This window comes from Myotis daubentonii, chromosome 15 (genome assembly GCF_963259705.1).
Source record: "Myotis daubentonii chromosome 15, mMyoDau2.1, whole genome shotgun sequence".
NCBI classification, from domain to species: Eukaryota; Metazoa; Chordata; class Mammalia; order Chiroptera; family Vespertilionidae; genus Myotis; species Myotis daubentonii.
This window is the reverse complement of record NC_081854.1, coordinates 44,757,182-44,778,127: the sequence shown is the minus strand read 5'-3', so window position 1 is coordinate 44,778,127 and position 20,946 is coordinate 44,757,182. Positions and strand designations below refer to the sequence as shown.

Genomic DNA, 20,946 nt, shown 5'->3' with positions numbered 1-20,946 from the left:
ACCAAGGTTCATGTTCTTGACCAGAATCGAACCCTTCAGTCCACAGGCTGACACACTTTCTACTGAGCCAAACCGGCTAGGGCACTCCCCTTAAATCTTTATTTTAACCATACATATTTGTACTTGACCTTATCATTTTATGCTGCTTGCTGATAACAAACTTTTACTAAGGATTGTTCTAAGTTTCATAAGTTGTTATTATTTGACATCAATAGAAGAGAGCACTTTAAAAGTTGTTTGGCATAATGTGTCAATACCAATATTCCTTATAAATTCAAATTGCTATTGGGATGGATAAATATGTCTATCTTATTTACCTTCTGCATTTTTTGAATTGGCTTAAAAGTTTTCCCCCAACCCCTAGGTCGTTTGTATTTTACATGTTTGTATTTTTTTCTCTCTCACTAAAATGTAATTTTCACTAGTAGGGCTTTTATCCATCTTATTCATCATCACTGATCCCCAAAACCTTGAACAGTTCCTAGAACTTTGTAAAGGGCTCAATAAATACCTAGTGAAAAAGAAGGAAGAAAAGAGCGTGACATCTCTCAAGCCATTTAATATTATTTACAGGTCCATTAAGATACAGTTGTGGGTTCTGGGACAAGAAAATATGTACTTATTTTTCCCTTTTCCTCCCTCCTAAATCTACTAAATACCTTAGAAATAATTGAACAATCATAAAAGGACTTCAAAATATAGAGAGAAGAAAGACTGGCTAGGGACCTCATATTTTGAAGAATGACACCAAGTCCTGGGTTCTCCTTTTATCTCCCATTTATCTGGATTGGGCACCAGAAAGGTCTGCTACTCAGAGCTGGCAATGGGCATAGGCAAAAAATAAGTCAGTAAATAAGCATGAAAAGCCTGCTCTCTTTGGCCAGAAGACCAGGAAAGGGAAAGCCCAGCAAAGACTTTTGTTGGGATAACTCCTATTTAGTGACAGCAACTGACCCACCCCCTCCACCTATACCTGCAGTAGCAATACAGAACTTGGGAGGGTCAACCCACCTCATGCTGCATACCTATCAATTAACAGTGGGCCTAGTCTGCCAGGAGGTCAGTCTAACTGCAGTGATGGCAATGGCAGAACCAGGGGGGCAACCCCACCACTACCAGGCAGCACATGCCCCTCCACCCGCATTGGTGGTGCCAGCAGGCCTTGTGTCTCCCCTGTTCTTCCCCTGACAGCAGACAGAGACCCAGACCTAGCAGCTCCTAGCCCTCCACCTAAGAGCAGAGAAAGATCCAGGCCAAGTGTATCCCAACCCTCCACCCAGTGACAGAAGGCTCTATTTGGTGGCAGAAGGTGAACAGACCCAAACCTCGTCCTAGTGACATGAGCTACCCACACCCTGCAGTCTTGACCTTCTACCCAGTGGCAGAAGGCAGCCTACCTACATGCTTCCCCAGCACCAGCAGAGATAGAACAGGAAGCCCATTAGTACCAGGAGGCTAGAACATATACCAGAAGAAATGCTTTTCCTCTTGCAGGTCAAGCATCCCTCATCCCCACCTAGTAACACCAGACAGCCCAGAGAAGCACTTTCCACGCTTGCAGGCAGCACCAACAGGATTCCAGCTGGAATTCATGCAGAGCTAGAACAGAATACTGACCAGAATAGGACTCAGAAAACGAAATTGTCAATGGTCATAGAAAGACTTGTATCTTTTGTGTGGGCATTTTAAAAAGTGTCCTTTTCTTATTTATCTACACCAGTAGACATACCTGCTTGTCAGTGGGCTCCTTTGGAAAAGTAAAAGACTCTTGCTCAACCTATTCCACCTATTCTCACTTTCCAGAAGGGAAGTAAAACTAAAATGATAAGGATTTTTCTCTAAATAAATTTTGGGGAAAATTATGTATAGATCTGTTAAGCAGTAACTATAGGTGGATGCATTTATTTGTCAATGGATATTTATAAGCAATTTCTAATTGAACTATAATATAGACTTGTCTTTAGATATTGGAAATTTTTAGACCAAAAATACTATTAGTGACAATATGCAACACAATGCATTGTAAAATTAACCAATGAACTAAATTGACTATGATAAGGTAAAGAAAGATTAATTCATCCATTTCTTCATTCATTCAACAAATATTCATTGATTGCTTACTATACATCATGCAACAAGAACAAAATCTCTGCCTTCATGGAGCTCACATTGTAATAGAATTCAAAAGGAAGAATAGCAGTTGAATGTTATTCAAGACAACACTAATAGTCTTTCAAATTTTCCTATGAGATGGGCCACAAATACTTTTAAATGCCTGACATTTTCTCTCAGTAAAAATTAGATTTTGAGTTTAATTGTAGAAGTATTGGTAGAATCTAGGTGAAAATAGGTCCAGGGAACTCAAGAATAAATGATACATTCCTCAGAATAATAAAGCGTAGAATATCCAAAGTTAAATTTAAGAGCACTTTCCCCTTCCTCAGTATAATCAGTTTCCACAGGAATTATTTCTAGCCATTGGCTATGAGACAAGTTGAAGTAAGATCAGAAAGTTTCAAGTATTTCTAAATCAGAATATTTACAAAGGTAGCAATCTTACTCATATATCATTTAAAATTCTTCTTTGTTGCCAAGATTTCTTCTTAATATCAAATTAAGAAATTTAACAGCTATGCATTCTGGGGAATCTATATTTCTCTCCACAGGGTTTCAGAGTAGTGGTAATCTTTTAGATCAGAATTTGGGTATGTGTTCAATTTAGAAGACTGTCATTAGTGATATCAGTAGGCGTTACTAAGTCCACCAATGGCTGACTCACATAGACAAAAAAAGGAAAGGAAGGAAAGAAGGGAGGGAGGGAGGAAGGAAGAATCAAGGGGTAAAAGTAGATATAATGAAGTGATAAAATGTACCTCATCTGCTATATATTGCTTCTCAGTGTAAATCTCTATTGAAAATGGGAATAAAAAGAAGTGAAAAATACTTGCTGGTTTTGTTTTGGAAATCTAATTGGTAAACTAAAATAGTCCTTAAGTTTCTAAAAAGCAAATATTTTAAGTCCTATCTAAAAGAGAAATGTGTTCATGTGTCAACTTGTCAAATTCAAGTTTTCTAAGACATTAATTTAGAAACGCAAAATTTATTTGGTTACTTGGTGGCCAAGCTTCTTATAAGAAGCTTGAGCGTGGTTCAATGGTTGATCATCCACCCTGAATTAAGAGGTAACTGGTTCGATTCCTGATCAGGGCATGTGCCTGGGTTGCAGGCTGTGTTCCCAGTAGTGGGCATGCAGGAGGCAGCTGATTGATGTTTCTCATGGATATTTCTATTCTTCTATCACTCTTCCTTCCTCAAGCCAAAGCTACTTCAAAAAAGGGAGGATACATTTTGATATGCCAGTTTTGTATCTCATGCTACATAACATTTAAAAAAATGGACTTTTAAATCATGGCTAATAATCATCACACTATATAGAATGAAATAGTTGATGACTTCAGTGATTTTAAGCTTTTCTTTCTTTTTTTTTTTTGTGTGTGTGTCTGTGTGTGCAGCTATAAAGACTACTGGATGTAATTTAGATAAGGTAAATATTCTTCCTAATCCTCTGATCACTCCACTCATATCAAGCAGTATGATTAAGAGTGAAGATGTTACTCCAATGGAAGTGACAGCAGAAAAAAGATCTCCTATTTTTAAGGTAAGCCAGCCATATTGACAAGTGTCCCCCATCTTAACCTCAAATATAAAAATAAGTGGTTTGATTTCTTTTCTCCATGTTTATGCTTTTTACTTTTTCTGTTTCTTTCACATTTGGCTCTATCCACTAAGCCAAACCAGTCAGGGCGACATTTGTTTTTCTTCAGATGCACTTAATGAATTTTGCTTTTCAGAGTAAGTGCTTTTATACTCCAGTAAAGTAGCCTGCCTTTAAAGTGACTTTCAGTATCTATTTTTGACAAGCAAGAAGGAATTAATGTGTTAGCTAGACCTGTGAGATGGAGGGTGTTAATGAAAGTACTGGTTAGCATTTTTAAAATTAGAGACATTTTTATTTCCTTTTCTTTCCCACTCTTCCTGTAACTCCCTTTCCCTTTTTCATTTGTTTTCCTCCTACAATGTTACCAGTAAACCACAAAATGGGAATATATATATTTTAAATACATTTTATTGATTTTTTTACAGAGAGGAAGGGAGAGGGATAGAGAGTTAGAAACATCGATGAGAGAGAAACATCGATCAGCTGCCTCCTGCACACCCCCTACTGGGGATGTGCCTGCAATCAAGGTACATGCCCTTGACTGGAATCGAACCTGGGACCCTACAGTCTGCAGGCTGATGCTCTATCCACTGAGCCAAACTGGTTAGGGCAAAATGGGAATATTTTTTAGCTTGCTATTAATTCATGAACCATAGAATTAATGTTTTAACTGTCCTAAGCATATCAATAGCTGATTACTTTATATATTAATTTACATATATATTTGATTTCAGAGAGGAAGGAAGAGGAAGAGAGAGATAGAAACATCAATGATAAGAGAGAATCATTGATCGGCTGCCTCCTGCACACCCCACACTGGGGATTGATTCCGTAACCCAAGCATGTGCCCTGACCGAGAATCAAACCATGACCTCCTGGTTCATAGGTCAATGCTCAGCCACTGAGCCACACTGGCTGGGCAGTTGATTATTCTTTTACTTCCTTATTTGACTATCTTTGTTTATAATACATACTAGAGGCCCAGTGCACGAATTTGTGCACCAGTGGGGTCCCTCGGCCTGCCCTGTGGGATTGGGCCGAAACTGGCTCTCCGACATCCCCTGAGGGGTCCCGGATTGTGAGAGAGTGCAGGCCAGGCCAAGGGACCCCACTGGCGCAGGATCGGGGCCAGGGAGGGACCATGGGAGGGCTCCAGGGTGTGTCTGGCCCGTCTCACTTAGTCCCGACTGGCCAGACCTCAGCAGCAAGCTAACCTACCAGTCAGAGTGTCTGCCCCCTGGTGGTCAGTGCACGTCATAGTGTCTGGTTGACTGATCAACTGTCTGCCCCCTGGTGGTCAGTGCATGTCATAGTGCCTGGTTGACCGGTCAACTGTCTGCCCCCTGGTGGTCAGTGCACGTCATAGCGAGTGGTTGAGCGGTCTTAGCATATCATTAGCATATTATGCTTGTGATTGGTTGAATGGACAACCAGACACGTAGCATATTAGGCTTTTATTATATAGGATTTTAAAAATACTCCTTAGACAATCAGACATATATCACCAAAAATCATAGTCTTATACCTATTTTCCAAATAATGTCGAGTGGAAAATTGTTCCTGCATATGCATATGTTTTTAGGCTAATATTAATTTTTGAAGTATCACCTGAGCTCATTTAATGGTTATTAATATTATCTGGGAATTTTTATTTTTCAGACTACAAAGACAGTTGGATCAACTCAACAAACATTAGAAAATATCTCTAATATGACAGGAAATGGCTCTTTTTCATCATCATCATCTTCTCACTTACCCTCTGAAAATGAAAAGCAGCAGCAGATTCAGCCCAAGGCATACAATCCAGAAACCCTGACAACTATCCAAACACAGGACATTTCACAGCCTGGTACCTTTCCAACAGTTTCTGCTTCTAGTCAGCTGCCTAACAGTGATGCACTACTGCAGCAGGCCACACAGTTTCAGACAAGAGAAACTCAATCTAGAGAGGTATTACAGTCAGATGGAACTGTGATTAATTTGTCACACCTGACTGAGGCATCACAGCAACAGCAGCAGTCACCACTACAAGAACAAGCACAGACTTTACAGCAGCAGATTTCATCAAGTATGTTCCCATCACCAAGTAGTGTGAGTCAGATACAGAACACCATTCAGCAGTTGCAAGCTGGAAGTTTTAGCGGCAGTACTGCTAGTGGCAGCAGTGGAAATGTTGACTTGGTTTTAGAGGCACAACAAGTTTTAGAGGCACAACAACAGTTATCTTCAGTTTTGTTTTCTACTCCAGATGGTAATGAGAATGTTCAAGAACAGCTTAGTGCAGACATTTTTCAACAAGTCAGTCAAATTCAAAATAGTGTAAGCCCTGGAATGTTTTCCCCGACAGAGCCAGCAGTCCATACCAGACCAGATAATTTAATAGCTGGAAGAGCTGAAAGTGTTCACTCACAGACCGAAAACACATTATCTAATCAACAGCAGCAGCAACAGCAACAGCAGGTGATGGAATCATCAGCTGCAATGGTGATGGAGATGCAACAGAGTATCTGCCAGGCTCAGATTCAGTCGGAATTATTTCCTTCAACTGCTTCAGCAAATGGAAATCTTCAGCAATCTCCAGTTTACCAGCAGACTCCTCATATGATGGGTGCATTACCTACCAGTGAAGACATGCAAATGCAATGTGAATTGTTTTCTTCTCCTCCTGCAGTTTCTGGAAATGAAACTAATACAACCACCACACAGCAGGTTGCAACCCCTGGCACTACCATGTTTCAAACGTCAAGCTCAGGAGATGGAGAGGAAACAGGCACACAAGCAAAACAGATGCAGAACAGTGTCTTTCAGACCATTGTCCAAATGCAACATAGTGGGGACAGTCAACCTCAAGTTAACCTTTTTTCATCTACAAAAAGTATGATGAGTGTTCAAAATAGTGGTGCCCAGCAACAAGGTAATGGTTTATTCCAGCAAGGTAATGAGATGATGTCACTCCAATCTGGAAATTTTTTGCAGCAGCCTTCTCATTCACAGGCTCAGCTTTTTCATCCTCAAAATCCTATTGCTGATGCTCAGAACCTTTCCCAGGAAACTCAAGGCTCTCTTTTTCACAGCCCAAGTCCTATTGTTCACAGTCAGACTTCTACAGCCTCCACTGAACAGATGCAGCCTCCAATGTTTCACTCTCAAAGTACCATGGCTGTGCTGCAGGGCTCTAATGTTCCTCAAGATCAGCAGTCAGCCAACATATTTATTTCCCAAAGTCCAATGAATAATCTTCAGGCTAATACAGTAGCCCAGGAAGAACAGATTTCATTTTTTGCAGCTCAGAACTCAATTTCTCCACTTCAGTCAACGTCAAACACTGAGCAGCAAACTGCTTTTCAACAGCAGCCTCCAATGTCACACATTCAGACCCCCATGCTTTCTCAAGAACAGGCACAACCCTCCCAGCAAGGTCTGTTTCAGCCTCAGGTATCCCTGGGCTCCCTTCCTCCTAATCCAATGCCTCAAAACCAACAAGGGACAATCTTCCAGGCACAGCACTCAATAGTTGCCATCCAGAGTAATTCCCCATCCCAGGAGCAGCAGCAGCAGCAACAGCAGCAGCAACAGCAGCAGCAACAGCAGCAACAACAACAGAGTATTTTATTCAGCAATCAGAATACCATGGCTACAATGGCATCTCAAAAACCACCACCACCAAACATGATATTCAACCCAAGTCAAAATCCAATGGCTAATCAGGAGCAACAGAACCAGTCAATTTTTCACCAACAAAATAATATGGCCACAATGAATCAAGAGCAACAACAGCCCATGCAATTTCAGAACCAGCCCACAGTTTCCTCACTTCAAAACCCAGGTCCTACCCAGTCTGAATCGTCACAGACTTCCTTGTTCCATAGCTCTCCTCAGATGCAGCTGGTCCAGGGGTCACCCAGTTCTCAAGAGCAGCAAGTAACTCTCTTCCTCTCTCCAGCATCCATGTCTGCATTGCAGACCAGTATAAACCAACAAGAGATGCAACAGTCTCCTCTTTATTCCCCTCAGAACAACATGCCTGGAATTCAAGGAGCCACATCTTCACCTCAACCACAGGCTACTTTATTTCACAACACTACAGGAGGCACAATGAACCAACTACAAAATTCCCCTGGCTCATCTCAGCAGACTTCAGGAATGTTCTTATTTGGCATTCAAAATAGTAAGAAACTCTAATTTCTCATTTCTTAAATGTTATTGGTTTAAATGGTCAAAGTGTTATTATTAGAAGGAAGCAAAGCACAGTGGTTTTAAGAACACAGATTATAGTTTGTCAGAACTGAGTTCAAGTCCCAGTTATACCAGGAATAGACTGTGAGATCTTAGACAAGTTGACTGGCATGAACCTCAGTTTGCACATCTAATAAAATGGTGGTAATATTACATACTTGACAAGGATATTGGGAGGATTAAATGTGGTAGTGTATGTGTTTGCCACTTTAACCTATGAACTTGAAAGGAAAATGAAGAATGACAGAAAATCTCAGCCAATTTAAGTAGTTTCCAAGGAGGTAAAAGCCCATCTTTAATGTTTATGTACCAAGGAAATTATATAAGACTTAAGATGGTAGCTGGACAAAGCTGTGTTTGTATACTGCTAAGAGGAAACCAAAGATGAATATCAGTACTTTTGGGGGGGCTGTCAGGTGCCTCACTTTTAGTTCTATGCTGAGTGAACACAATAATGACTTACCTCCAACAACTAATTCATATCTTCTTGTGAATCTTAAGAGAAAGTAACTAATCAGATAGCTTCTCTATTTAAAATGTCTCTGCAGACTGTAATCAGCTTTTAACTTCTGGACCAGCTGCATTGCCAGATCAGTTGATGGCCATAAGTCAGCCAGGCCAACCACAAAACGAGGGCCAGCCACCTGTGACAACACTTCTTTCTCAGCAAATACCAGAGAATTCTCCACTGGCATCCTCTATGAACACGAACCAGAACATTGAAAAGATTGATTTGCTTGTTTCATTGCAAAACCAAGGGAACAACATGACTGGCTCCTTTTAACTGGATATGTAAGTATTGCATTTTGGCTTCTTTTTTTATTGAAAAGCATCAATGAATTTTATTATTCCCAGCAGATTTGGTTAAGTAAATGTGGTGTACTCACCAGGTGGTACTTTATTTTACTCTGAATAAGTTATTCGATATGTGATAGCTTATGGTCATATTGTTAATACTGGGCATTCCGCCCTAGCCAGTTTGGCTCAGTGGATAGAGCACCAGCCTGCGGACTGAAGGGTCCCAGGTTTGATTCCAGTCAAGGGCACATATCCAGGTTGTGGGCTCAATCCTCAGTGGGGTGCGTGCAGGAGGCAGCTGGTCGGTGATTCTCTCTCATCATTGATGTTTATATCTCTCTCTCCCTTCCTCTCTGGAAGCAATAAAAATATATTTTAAAAAAATACTGGCAATTTCTTCTGGCTGTAACTTTCTTTGCCTTGGAATGACAGAAAATCTGATGTATGTATTATATATTAGATATAATAATGTCTCATTTCTCCTTTCCTCGAGGAATAAATATTGAGTCAGAAAACTCTGTGGAAGTATAAATATGATAAAGTATCATCTATGGTACTGTAATATACTTTGGGATCATTCAGGGTAACAGGAACTTTATAAGTGCTTTCCCTCACTAGTGAGTTATATTAAATGTTTTCTTTTTTTAGAAATTCCATGAAGAAAATCCTGATTCCAAGATGTCCTGAGATCTTGTGATTCCATGAGGATTATTGAACTGTTACTTTAAAAACAAAATGAAATATGAAAAACTATGATGGAGTAAATGGATAGATTTTACTCTGGCGGCAAATGAGCACACCTATGCTGCCTGTTGCAGTGACTAGCCACCATCGTTAACATGTTCAGATTTTGTATTCCTAATAGCACTGATGACTGAGAATCTGCTTGAGTTTCAAGCTGACAGATTTAATTGTTGCTATTTTCCTAGGGGCTATTTCTTTAAAAGTACAGTTTAAATTTAAAAGCTGGACTGCTCAGTTATTATTGCTATTAGAAAATAACCCATATTGTCATGTTTACTTTTGTTCTTTGTCATTTTCTTTCCTGCATTGTTTCAGTCAAATAACAGCTTTTGAAAAAGGAAAATTCAAATAATAACTAAGGCTGTGATTTTTCAATATAAAAAGCACAGCTATTGGCCAAAGTGAAGGAATCCTTTTTCAGTTTTTATAGAAAACTGGAGAGAGAGCACTCTGACAAGTAAGCTGTATTAAGAGCTTTACACAGAGAAGAGGCTTCTTTATCACAAAGGCAGACAACACACAACTGGGAACAGCTGGAGTGCTACTGATTTTATTTTTCAGGTTGTTGTTTAATTCTCTGTATTTCTGATAAGGAGTTCAGCCATAAGAACATAGAAGAATAATTATCTTGCTATTTAAAAAGTGAAGGGGATAATATTATGGTAAATTATATCTGATATCCTCTTGCAGTAGTTTAAATTGACACAGCAATTTAAATCTGTTTTCTTCTTAACCCAGTCTTGGGCTGGTTGTTCCCTTTTTATATTCATCTATATTATTCCCCTCCTTTTCACTTTATTTTAAAAAATTGGTAATATATTCCTAGCTTTGTGACCCTGTAGCATCTTAAGGAAAAGGCCACTTTGATCTGGGGTAACCCAGCAAGTCCTGCAGCACAGGTGGGAGGTGTAAGGAGAGCTGATTTTCAGGAATGAGGAGAGCTGATTCCTGAGAAACAAAAAACAATGCATTTTTCTCCATGAACGGTGCTGTTCTGAAGTCTTCAAAGTTTTCCCTCTAATGGGAAACAGTATAAATTTTAATTTTTAAAAGGCAAAGTAAAATTTCTTGAAGCATAACTTCTCCATGAGCTGCAGTGAGTGTAATTTACTTGTCACCTTAGTGCTTTACAGTGTGAAGTGGTCACTATCTGATGGTTCCCACGAGCCTTAGGCTTTACAGGGTCATGCCATTGACTTAAATGAAGAATTAACTTGTGTTTCATCTATAGAGAGCAAAATAACACACTCCAGAACTTGTAGTTGTAGCAGTTATACAGTTTTGGGTGTTCTTACCACCCATGGGATGCTTGCTTCTCATTACAACCTGTTGTGTAGACACATGCTTATGCCTTATTTTTCTTTTGGCATGTAGAAAGCTGTTAATACAGTTTAAGGCCAAATTGTGTGTGGCTTCTATATGTAGATAAGATGTTTTGGTATCTTGTCAGTTTCATTTATTTGTTTAAGTGTACAAAAAAATAGCCTGTTGATTGTTTGTTGAAGGCTATTTTTCTATTTGGTTTGTTGTTGTTGTTATTGTTTTCTATCCTATACATTTAGTTAAACTTAGTGGGATTGTGGTCTTGGTTTTGTTTATACAGCCAGATTTTTCCCCTTTTTTTGTGATCTTCCTTGGTTCTTTGAATGTGCTCTTCTTCTAATTTGTTTTTTTTCTTACTCATATATTCTTCCCATCACCCCCAACCTTCCTTTCTCTCTCTGATTGAGAGGCATTGAATTACGTTTTCAGTAGTACAGGCTTCTTGCCGATATGAAGGGAACTTTTCAGAAAGAGACCTACTCTGGGTCATTTAATTTTGAATACAGTTTTCAATCGTTCAAGTTTTGGATGGTTTATATCTAATGTGTGTTTCATTTTTTTGGAAAGCTATATTTTGTATTTAGGAAATGGTATACTATTTTGCTATTTGTACTGAGTGAGTACATTGGCATAAATATAGAAATTTATATATATACATATATATAAACTATTCTTTTTTGCCACACATTTTTGTGGTAAATTTGTGAGTTAGTCTGATGTTCTACCACAACGTGGCGTCTGATAACAGTGAGGGGGGGTTTGTTATGTCTTTATTGAGTATTTAAGTATCTTTTGAAACAAATGACCTGTTTATCTGTGGCCATTCCATCAGGCAGTTCTTTGATGTTCCTAGTGGGCTAAAGGCAGCTTACTGTGTGTTTGCTGGATATTTTACTCAGCAAAATGTTAGAGTAAGGAAACCCATCTAGGCAGTTGTGTCAAATGGTGTTTCATGAGAATGAGCCATTCAGTCTTTGCTCACTATATATTTAATATTTTATTATTGTTATTATTATTATTAATTGGCTTTCTGTGTTCTATGCTTTTTTATTTATAAAGACACTAAAAATGTTTGTAATTTTAATAACATTTTCCCCACCTTGTAATATCCAGAGCTACTTTATAAATTCTCTGAACTGAAAGCATTTTCCCCAATATATCTCTTCTCCCCCCATCACTATCGAGAAAAATTACTCAATATAGTTCAGGTTATGAGAAAGACCAGCCACACAATCCAGTGCTTCAGTTTTAAAATGTAAAACTCCAACTGCAGAGGGAACATTGCTCTAGGGATGAAGTGGTGGCAAGAAGACTGGCTGTGTGCTGACTTCTGTTGTTTAGCAAGAGGGTTATCATTGTAAAATGCTGATTGCCAATGCCAAGTCACCAGGGACCAATTTTCTGTTTTATAATATCTAAGTTCAGAACAGAACATACACCTGAATGGTTTGATTGGACAGAGGCAGAAAACCCAGTTTTTATTTTCATAAAATTTGTGGTTATTTATACAAGGGCTGTGCTATGCTACCATATTCTTATTCAATAATGATGTTGTGTGTGTTTTTTTTAACATTATTAAATGTTCCTTATTCCTAAAGGTCAGTGTTAGGTACAGCATTCTGAATATACAATTTGGTTACAAAAATATTTATCTTCTTATTGAAGAGTTAGCTTAGTGGTCAGTGGTTGATACTTGTGCTAATAATACAGTTTCCAGATTACTGTTACAAGTTATTTATGGCAGAAGGTCCTAAATAAGTTATGAACCACATTTTAGTCCTTTGTTTTGTTATATTCAATTGTTCTTGCTTTAGCAACTCACATTAATGCTTGGAGCTTATCTCTGTGTCTGTGTTAGTGTTTGTGTGTGTTGTATTCCTTATTGTCATTCCATTATATATCCACACCAACATGGGAGAAGATAATTAGAAGTCATAATTTTGCTTCTGAGCTTTATCATGTTACCTTTGTAGTTAGAGTCATGTTTTTATTTAGCCAATGCAAATCTGTTTTCACCAGTCTCCCTAGAACAGGTTTTTTTTAGAGGACTTTGTTATAGATGCAGTATTAATGAGGGACCTTCCTTCCTTTTTTCCCTTCCTTCCTTTCTTTTTTCCTTTCCTCTCCTCCTTCTCCTCCTCCTCTTTCTCCTCTCCTCCCCCTCCTCCCCCTTGTCCTCCCCTCCCCCCCCCTCCTCCTCCTCCTTCTCTTCCTTTTTGTAATACTGTATATGCTATAGTTGGGAGTTTCATTATATGTGCATTTCTGGCCCATCAGAACTTCATTTAATCTGCTAAGGGGAAGTAGTGTCCAAGGAAATGAGAAAGTAGTTACAGCTGAGTCCCTCTAGAATTAAGATAATTCCTTTTGACTATTTAAGCCATTCTAGATGCTTGTTTTGGAAAAGTAGTATCTGTTTAGACTCAACACTAATTAAAGAACAGAATTAAATGCTTTAATTAATAAGTCAAAGTCTCAAATTCAATATGACTTAAAAATATTCACCAGAAGTAACTTGAGAATTTTTCATCTTTCTGGTGAAATTTTCTATTCTAACATCTGTTTCCTAGTTGATTTTTTTAATCAGTTGAAAATTATATTAAGACCTGTGAGCTTTACTTAGCTTCATGACCACAGGCTGCATCCCTAACCAAGACAACCATGTTATAGCTGAATGACTTTGGTTATATGCAGGGAGGGACTTAATGAAAGAGAGAGACTGAATAGTTCAGCAGCTTTATTAGAATAATAACTCAGAGAAGATACCCTACTAAGTGGTTTAGTAAAATCTAATAACATGTATAAAAAGGTTTTCTCCTCTGCTTATTTGTATCAGTAGAGCTAAATTGTGGAGATAATGTTCATAATGTAGTAAATGTCAAAATAATACCTACAATGTAATCTGTGAATTGTCCCAGGGCTGTAATTACTTCTTTAGTCCCCATTGATTTTCATGCCATTCTAGCCTCACTTATTAATAAAATTATATTTTTATTCTACTTTCTCTTTTGGACATTTTAAAATTAATATTTTATATCTAAATTAAATGAGAGAGTGCCTTTTACCATGATAGTGCCCCTCTTTTTGTAGTTTCTTTTTTCACTATTGCCAAAAATACATACATTATTTTAATAGGTCCCAGTTTGAACTTTTCCACTTAGTCATTCTCTTTTCTTCATTTCTTTCTTTTCTTTTTGAAGATCTACTTGGCTTTATTAAGCAATTCATGAATTGGGCAGCATCCCATCTAGCAACCAGAAGGGCACTATAAAGGGTTGTGCCAAATAGAAGGTTTTTATAGCTCTTTTTCTTAATCATCACAGGAAACAGCTTCATAAGTTTCTAACTCCTTTTTGCATAAGAGTAACAGAAAAGATACATTATCAGAATCATTCCTCTGAGGGAGGGTAAGTAAAAGATAACAGAATTATACTATTTAGGTTTTATATAAATTAACTAAATTTGTCTTCATCTCAGCCAACTAATGATAGATCTTACCTGAATGCTAGTGAAAATTTTACTACCTATGAGACTCCATGCATACAAATGTGTGTGTAGTTAAATTTCAGGAAGTGTTCAAAGCATCTTCTGTGATCTTAATTAGATGAGTGAAAATAAGTCACAAACACATAGTTTAAATAAAATCTGGTAATGTCAGTTTTTCTAACTAGACAGGGCCAAGTAATTAATTATAGTGCACTTCTTGCTCATCAGAGCCTCAATAATCTGCCTATGAAAAATAGTGTTAAAAGAAATGAAGAAGTTATATCTGAGTCTCTCCAGATCTCAGATCTGAATTGAGTATTTCTCTGGTTTTTGTTAATTTTGCCTATGTTCCATCCAGCTCCTTAACACGGTGGTGGTGCCTGAAGAAAGGACCATCAGCAACAGGTCAGGATAGAATTAGCTTTGGGATGAGCTGCTTTCCTCATGTGAGTATTTCCATGGTTGTTAGTGACACTGATGACTGCAAACATTTATGCAATATTCCTAATACCCTATTGATAGTATGCACTTTAATCATTCCAAAGAAGTCAAGGATGCTGTATAGTAATGATTCCTTCTTAATGAATACATCTTAACCATTTAGAATGTTTATGTCCCTTTTTATTTTGGACAGTAAGTTAATATAAGTGTTATGTGAATATTTTCTAAAATGACTATAGTAGGACTTAGACTTTGAAATGTAATTGACTATAAGGGGAAATGATTACACTTCAGGAAATCATTTTAGAAACATTAAAATGATCAGCTTGCTAATCTGTATGTTTGAGAGTTCATTAAACCCAGCCCTCTTCCTATATATTTTATGTCATGTACATAAGAACATTACAGTATATAGTTTTCTACATATATGATATGTATAATCCAGTGGTTCTCAAAATATGTCCTTAGCCTACTAGCTAACATCAGTATCGCCTGAGAACTAGTTAGAAATGCAAATTCTTAAGGCCTATCCCAGGCACACTGAATTAGAAACTCTGGAGTGGGGCTCAGCCGTCTGTGTTTTAACACCCTCCAGGTGATTCTGGTGCATGGGTCAAGTTTGAAAATTACTGGTATAAACTATTTACAATAAGATCTAAAAAGCTGTTTTTTCCCCTACTCATTTAGATAGTTATACTTCGTTCTCTTAGTAAATTCAGCTTGATCTGGTTATTCATAATCCTCTATTGGCAATGATAACTTATTCTCCATACTGCTTATAGTATATTTTATGTATATATACAATTAGTCTAGTTATTGATAATTCAGTTAACTTAGTTGGGCATATTCCTACCACTTACTAAAAAGTTTACATTAAGTGATTTAAAGATATAGGTGCAATGTTTTATATTTCTTTTAATTGTTATGACATTTAAGTAGCTAATATAATTGACAGGTGCTAAATTATTCTGTTTATGCATAAAATGGGTACATTGTGGGCAGTGATAATACAAGCTTTTTTTTCATTGCCTCTTATTTTACCAGCAGACAACAATTTTGGTGTGGCTAGGCCAACTCTCAGAACAAATTTGTCATTCCTATATTTATATTTGTATCTGAGATAATAAACAAGATGGCTGGCCAGATCAACAAAGCACCTTATTTAATTTCTTTCATGAATACATGAAACTTCTTTAAAAGTAGCTTGCTTAGTATGAGAACTGCTGCAGTAGAGTTATAGCTATCCTTGGAATTTATACTTCAGACAACGATTTATTAAAATCTTAAGACAGTAATGCATTATATAATTTGGGCATTTCTCCCTTGTCAATGTATGCACCATGGTAAATATAAACTAACCACCATAAGTCAAGTGATTTATTCATTCATTTTCATCTTCCTGTGTAATTTAATACCTCTGTAATTGTTCTACTCTTCCTCCCGCTGTTTACAAATCAATTAACTCATGAAAGAAAAATGCACATTTCAAAATAAAACTAATTATATACTCTATAAAAATCACCACTGCTTAATACTAGCAGTGGAAATGTAAGTGGCTTACTCTACAAACTATGGTGCTGGCAAATACATAGGCAAACTGTTGGGAGATGCTCTAGCTACATTCCTCCTTTCTTGTTCCCTTTCCTCTCTCTCCCCCACTTGATTGCATAATAGTATTCTGTACCCAAAACACTCTACCATAATTCTGTTTGACTTTAACTTGTAATATCTCTTTTAAAAGCCCATATTTAAGCCTCATATCACCCCTGCTCTTTTTTTCCTCAGAAGTAATTTGCCTGATTTGAATAGCTCATGGGAATCACTTGTTATTTTAGCTAATGAACCTCAGGACAGCACACACACACATACAACCCCCACCCCCATCTCAGATGTTTGAGAATGGGATTGGAATCAAACTAATGTGTCCAGTAAAGAGCTGTCCACTGAAGTGATTATGACTTTAGGGACTACAAACTGATTCCAATGACATTCAGCTAATTCTTTTCATCTAATGAATGTATCTTCTCACCTTGTTCTCTTATTTCTAATTGATAAGCTCCAAGTAGTTGCTAATTTTTTGACAACTTTTACTTCGTCTTTTAAATAAATATATTACAAGTATTTCATTAACCTATTCTCAAGTGGTTTAGCTACCATTCTGCCATTTAAATTTTATTTGCTTGAGCACACTGATCAACCACTGAACTGCCTTCTTCCATTGTCCTACAATGACTATTTTTGTGTATGTGGCTTTCATAGTTGGGGTTGCAGAGCACTGACACCAGATATTTTCAGTTTGTTCTCTGGGGGAATTTTATTTGCATCTATGTTTCTAGCTATCTGTGATAACTTGTTAAATATTAAAAAGATATTTTGCTTCTATTGAACATTTGTATACTCGCAACTATATTTCTGTAAACAGCTGCAGTCAAAATAAAAAAATTGAAAGTTTTCATTTTGCAGTGGGTAACTGTCTTTTTTTCCTCAAACTTTGTGGATGAATTTGTATCCATAAATGTCATTTTTGAGCAGCAGAATGCCATTTTGCTGAAATTATAAAATCATTAGGAAAAGGTATGAAATATAGAAATATTTTCAAGTAGTTATTTTGTGCCTGTTAGTGTACAAAGTACTTAGTGTGATCAATTTTTTGTTTGTTTTACCGAGTTTAAATGTTTCATGCTTATTAGTAAAATAGAACATACATGTAGCAAATCATGTAGCATGGAGGTGCTTTTGATGAACATTAAGTCTCCCTAGCCCTCAGTCCCACATCCAAAGGCAATCTCTTTTTATTCTATTGGCAGTTATTTCCACATGTATAAATTAGTGTTTACTAGAATGTAACATATCATATCACTCAAAATGATTTCAGGTGATACATGGAAAACATTTTTTTTAAACATAGTATATGTTTTAATGTACATTAGAAAAAATATGTGTACACCTACTAGACTATAGGGAGATATGAATCAAGTTAAAGAACAATATTAAGACTTGGTCGGTGTGGCGCAATTGGTTGAGCACAGTCCCATGTACCTAGAAGTTGTGCATGACAGTTCAGTTCTCAGTCATGGCACATGCCCAGGTTGCAGACTTGATTCCCAGTAGGGGGTGTGCAGGAGGCAGCCAATTGATGTTTCCCTTCCTTTCAAATCAATAAAAACTTATTTTTTAAAAAACGTATTAAACAGCCAGGCTGGCATGGCTCAGTGGTTGAGCTCTGACGTATGAACCAGGAGGTCACGGTTCGATTCCTGGTCAGCACACATGCCCAAGTTGCAAGCTAGATCCCACAGATTGTGCAGCTGATCCATGATTCTCTCATCACTGATGTTTCTCTCTCTCCCTCTCTCTTCCTCTCTGAAATTAAAAACACCACCACCACACATTTAAAAAATATATATGTATATTAAACAAATACTAATACAGATGATACATGGATATTATGAATATGATATATAAGAAACTGATATATTAGAAGTACTACTTTAGATAGTGTGTTGATTCTGTGAGAGTGACTGCATTTTTTTTTTCCTTAATTTTAGGGAGGAAGGGAGAGAGAAAGAGAAACATCGATTGGTTGCTTCCTATATGCACCCTGACTGGGGATTGAACCCGCAACCTAGGTATGTGCCCTGACCAGGAATCAAACCCACAGCCTTTTTGGTTTAGAGGATGACACTCAACCAACTGAGCTACAGGGCCAGGGCAAAAGTGACTGAATTTTTAACATACCCAAATGTATCTAAATGAGTTGTCACTTTAGGAGGATTAATTATATATTAAATAAACTACATATATATTTCAACAATGTTGCCAACATTCAAAATAAGTTTAAAAGTTGTCTTCTTTTGGCTATTGACTTTAACAGCACTGGAAAGAGAATAAACAAATTAAATTTAATAACTAAATTTCAAAAATACTTTGGCCCAGCCCTAGCCAGTTTGGCTCAGTGTATGGAGCATCGGCCTGCGGACAGAAAGGTCCCAGGTTTGATTCCAGTCAAGGGCTCAGTCCAACGTGCAGGAGGCAGCCAATCAGTGATTCCCTCTCATCATTGATGTTTGTACCTGTCTTTTCCTCTCCCTTCCTCTCTGAAATCAATAAAAAATATACATATATATATATTAGAAAAACAATACTTTGGTCCAGAAAAATAGCATATGTGGGCAAGAGACTGATCTGAAGATGAGACTGCAGAGGCCACCAGAAAAGCTGATGCAGTTCTGGTTTATGTAATTCAAATCACAGTATCCAGAGCAAGGAAAAGAATTGTCCTGCTTTACTCCAGGCTGGTAAAAGTACTGCTCTGTCATCTTGTAAGGAGCAAATTCTCAGCAGCCATATAATCAGACCTATAGGAACTGAAACATCATTTATCCTTCTTGTGACACAACGGGAACTCTAGCAGTACAAAAGCAGCTACAGTCAACAGCCACACTAAATGGTCTTGCTCTGAGGAAGAGGTATTGATTGCTTCTCTTGCTCTCTATTTCATGGTACCATTGTCCCTGCTTCTACTGAGGCAGTATAATGTAACTAGAGGCCTGATGCACGAAATTGGTGCAAGAGTAGGTCTTCCTTGCCCTGGCTGCCAGCACCAGCTTCCCTCTGGCACCCCAGACCCTGGCTTCCCTCTGGCCACCGGCAGGCACCAGGGACCCAGGCTTCCCTCGAAGCCCTGGCTTCATCCGGAAGGTCGCCCAGAAGGACGTCCAGTCTAATTAACATATTATGCTTTTATTATTATATTTTAAAGCATAGGCTCTTGAGTTTGCCTTCTTTAGGTGGAATTTTGGTTAACCTCTCAATTTCTCAATTTCTTATCTATAGTGTGGAAACAAAAATTGGACTCTCTTCAGAGTTTTTTCAAGAATTAAGTAAATGAATCCATGTAAAATTACTTAGTTCCTAGCACACATAAATGCCTAGTAAGTGTTACCTTGTGTTAGTATTGCTAGACCTGTTATTACTCTGTTCTTCTGTCTCTTGTGCTCTGGATCCCATATCCTTTTGTCTTTTCAAAGACATGTCCCTTTAACTGTCCCCTTTTTCCAACATCAAAACCTTCTCTCTCTCACAGTCGTTCTCACTGGCACATAAATTTCCCTTATCTCTTAGTATATCAAATAAAATAACTTCCTTTAACCACACACACTGTTTCCACTTCCTCTCCTTCTATTCTTGAACCCATTCTAATCAGGCTTCTATCACAACACTCTAAACTGATTCTTGTCAAAACCCCCAGTGGCCTCCACATGGCCATGTCTAAAGGTCAGTCCTCCAGCCTCTGTTACTTGGCTTATCGGCAGTATTTGGCACGCTGACACTCCCTCCTTGAAACTCTCTTCACTCGGCTTTCAGGACACCACGCTCGGCTCTCCTGCTTCACTGACCTCCTGACATTGGAGAGCCCTAGGTGTCACTCATCAGGTCTCTCCTCTATCATAACTCACTTCCTAGGTGACCTCATCCAGTCTCATTGCTTTATATAGTACCCACATGCTGAAGATGCTCAGATGTGGTATCCTTAGCCATAATTTCTCCCGTAACTCGAGGTTCCTATTATCCAACGGCCAGCTTGACAGCTTCACTTGGCTGTCTTAATAGATGTCTCAAATGTAACATGTCTGAAGTCAGATTTTGATACCACCCTTTCCATCCCCACTCTTGCTCCCAATACTCTTTCCAGATTCTTCCTCAGCTTAGATGGAATCTCCATTCTCCCAACTGCTTAGGCCAAAATACCATTAAAGTGTGTTGTTTTTGTTTTTATCTGGCCTAAATCCAATCCATCATTAAATCCTGTTATTCCTATCTTTGAAATATATCCAAAATCCAACCACTTGTCAACATATCTGTTGCTATCAACTTGGTTCCAAAACACATGTAGATTGTGACAACAGCTTCCCAAAAATTCTCCCCGCATCCATCATTACCCCTCATACTTGATTCTTCACATACCAGCCAGACTGAAACGTAAGTCAGATTATGTTACACCTCTGCTCAGAATCCTCCAGGATTTCCTAGCTTTACATACTGACAGTGCTTATACAGCCCTCTGTGATCTGATCCAACTGTGTCTGGCCCATCCTTCTCTTCCTTTCTCTGCTTCAGTAACTTCCTTTTTCGCCCTCAAACATATTAAGCATGCTCTGCCTCAGGGTTTGCACTCACATCATTGCTGCCTGCAGTGC

At 38.0% G+C, this 20,946-nt stretch overlaps 1 protein-coding gene across 10 annotated transcripts in view; it reads left to right on the top strand.

The window, feature by feature from the left end:
• Nucleotides 1-17,201, top strand: part of NFAT5 (nuclear factor of activated T cells 5) — a 117,237-nt gene extending 100,036 nt beyond the window's left edge. For all 10 annotated transcript variants that reach the window (XM_059667599.1, XM_059667598.1, XM_059667597.1 and 7 more), the window contains 4 exons: nucleotides 3,513-3,658; nucleotides 5,378-7,886; nucleotides 8,503-8,746; nucleotides 9,401-17,201. In XM_059667599.1, coding sequence (XP_059523582.1) covers nucleotides 3,513-3,658; nucleotides 5,378-7,886; nucleotides 8,503-8,738 — 2,891 coding nt within the window. In that variant the 3' untranslated portion in view covers nucleotides 8,739-8,746; nucleotides 9,401-17,201. The remainder of the gene's footprint in view (nucleotides 1-3,512; nucleotides 3,659-5,377; nucleotides 7,887-8,502; nucleotides 8,747-9,400) is intronic.
• The last annotated feature ends 3,745 nt before the right edge of the window (nucleotides 17,202-20,946 follow it).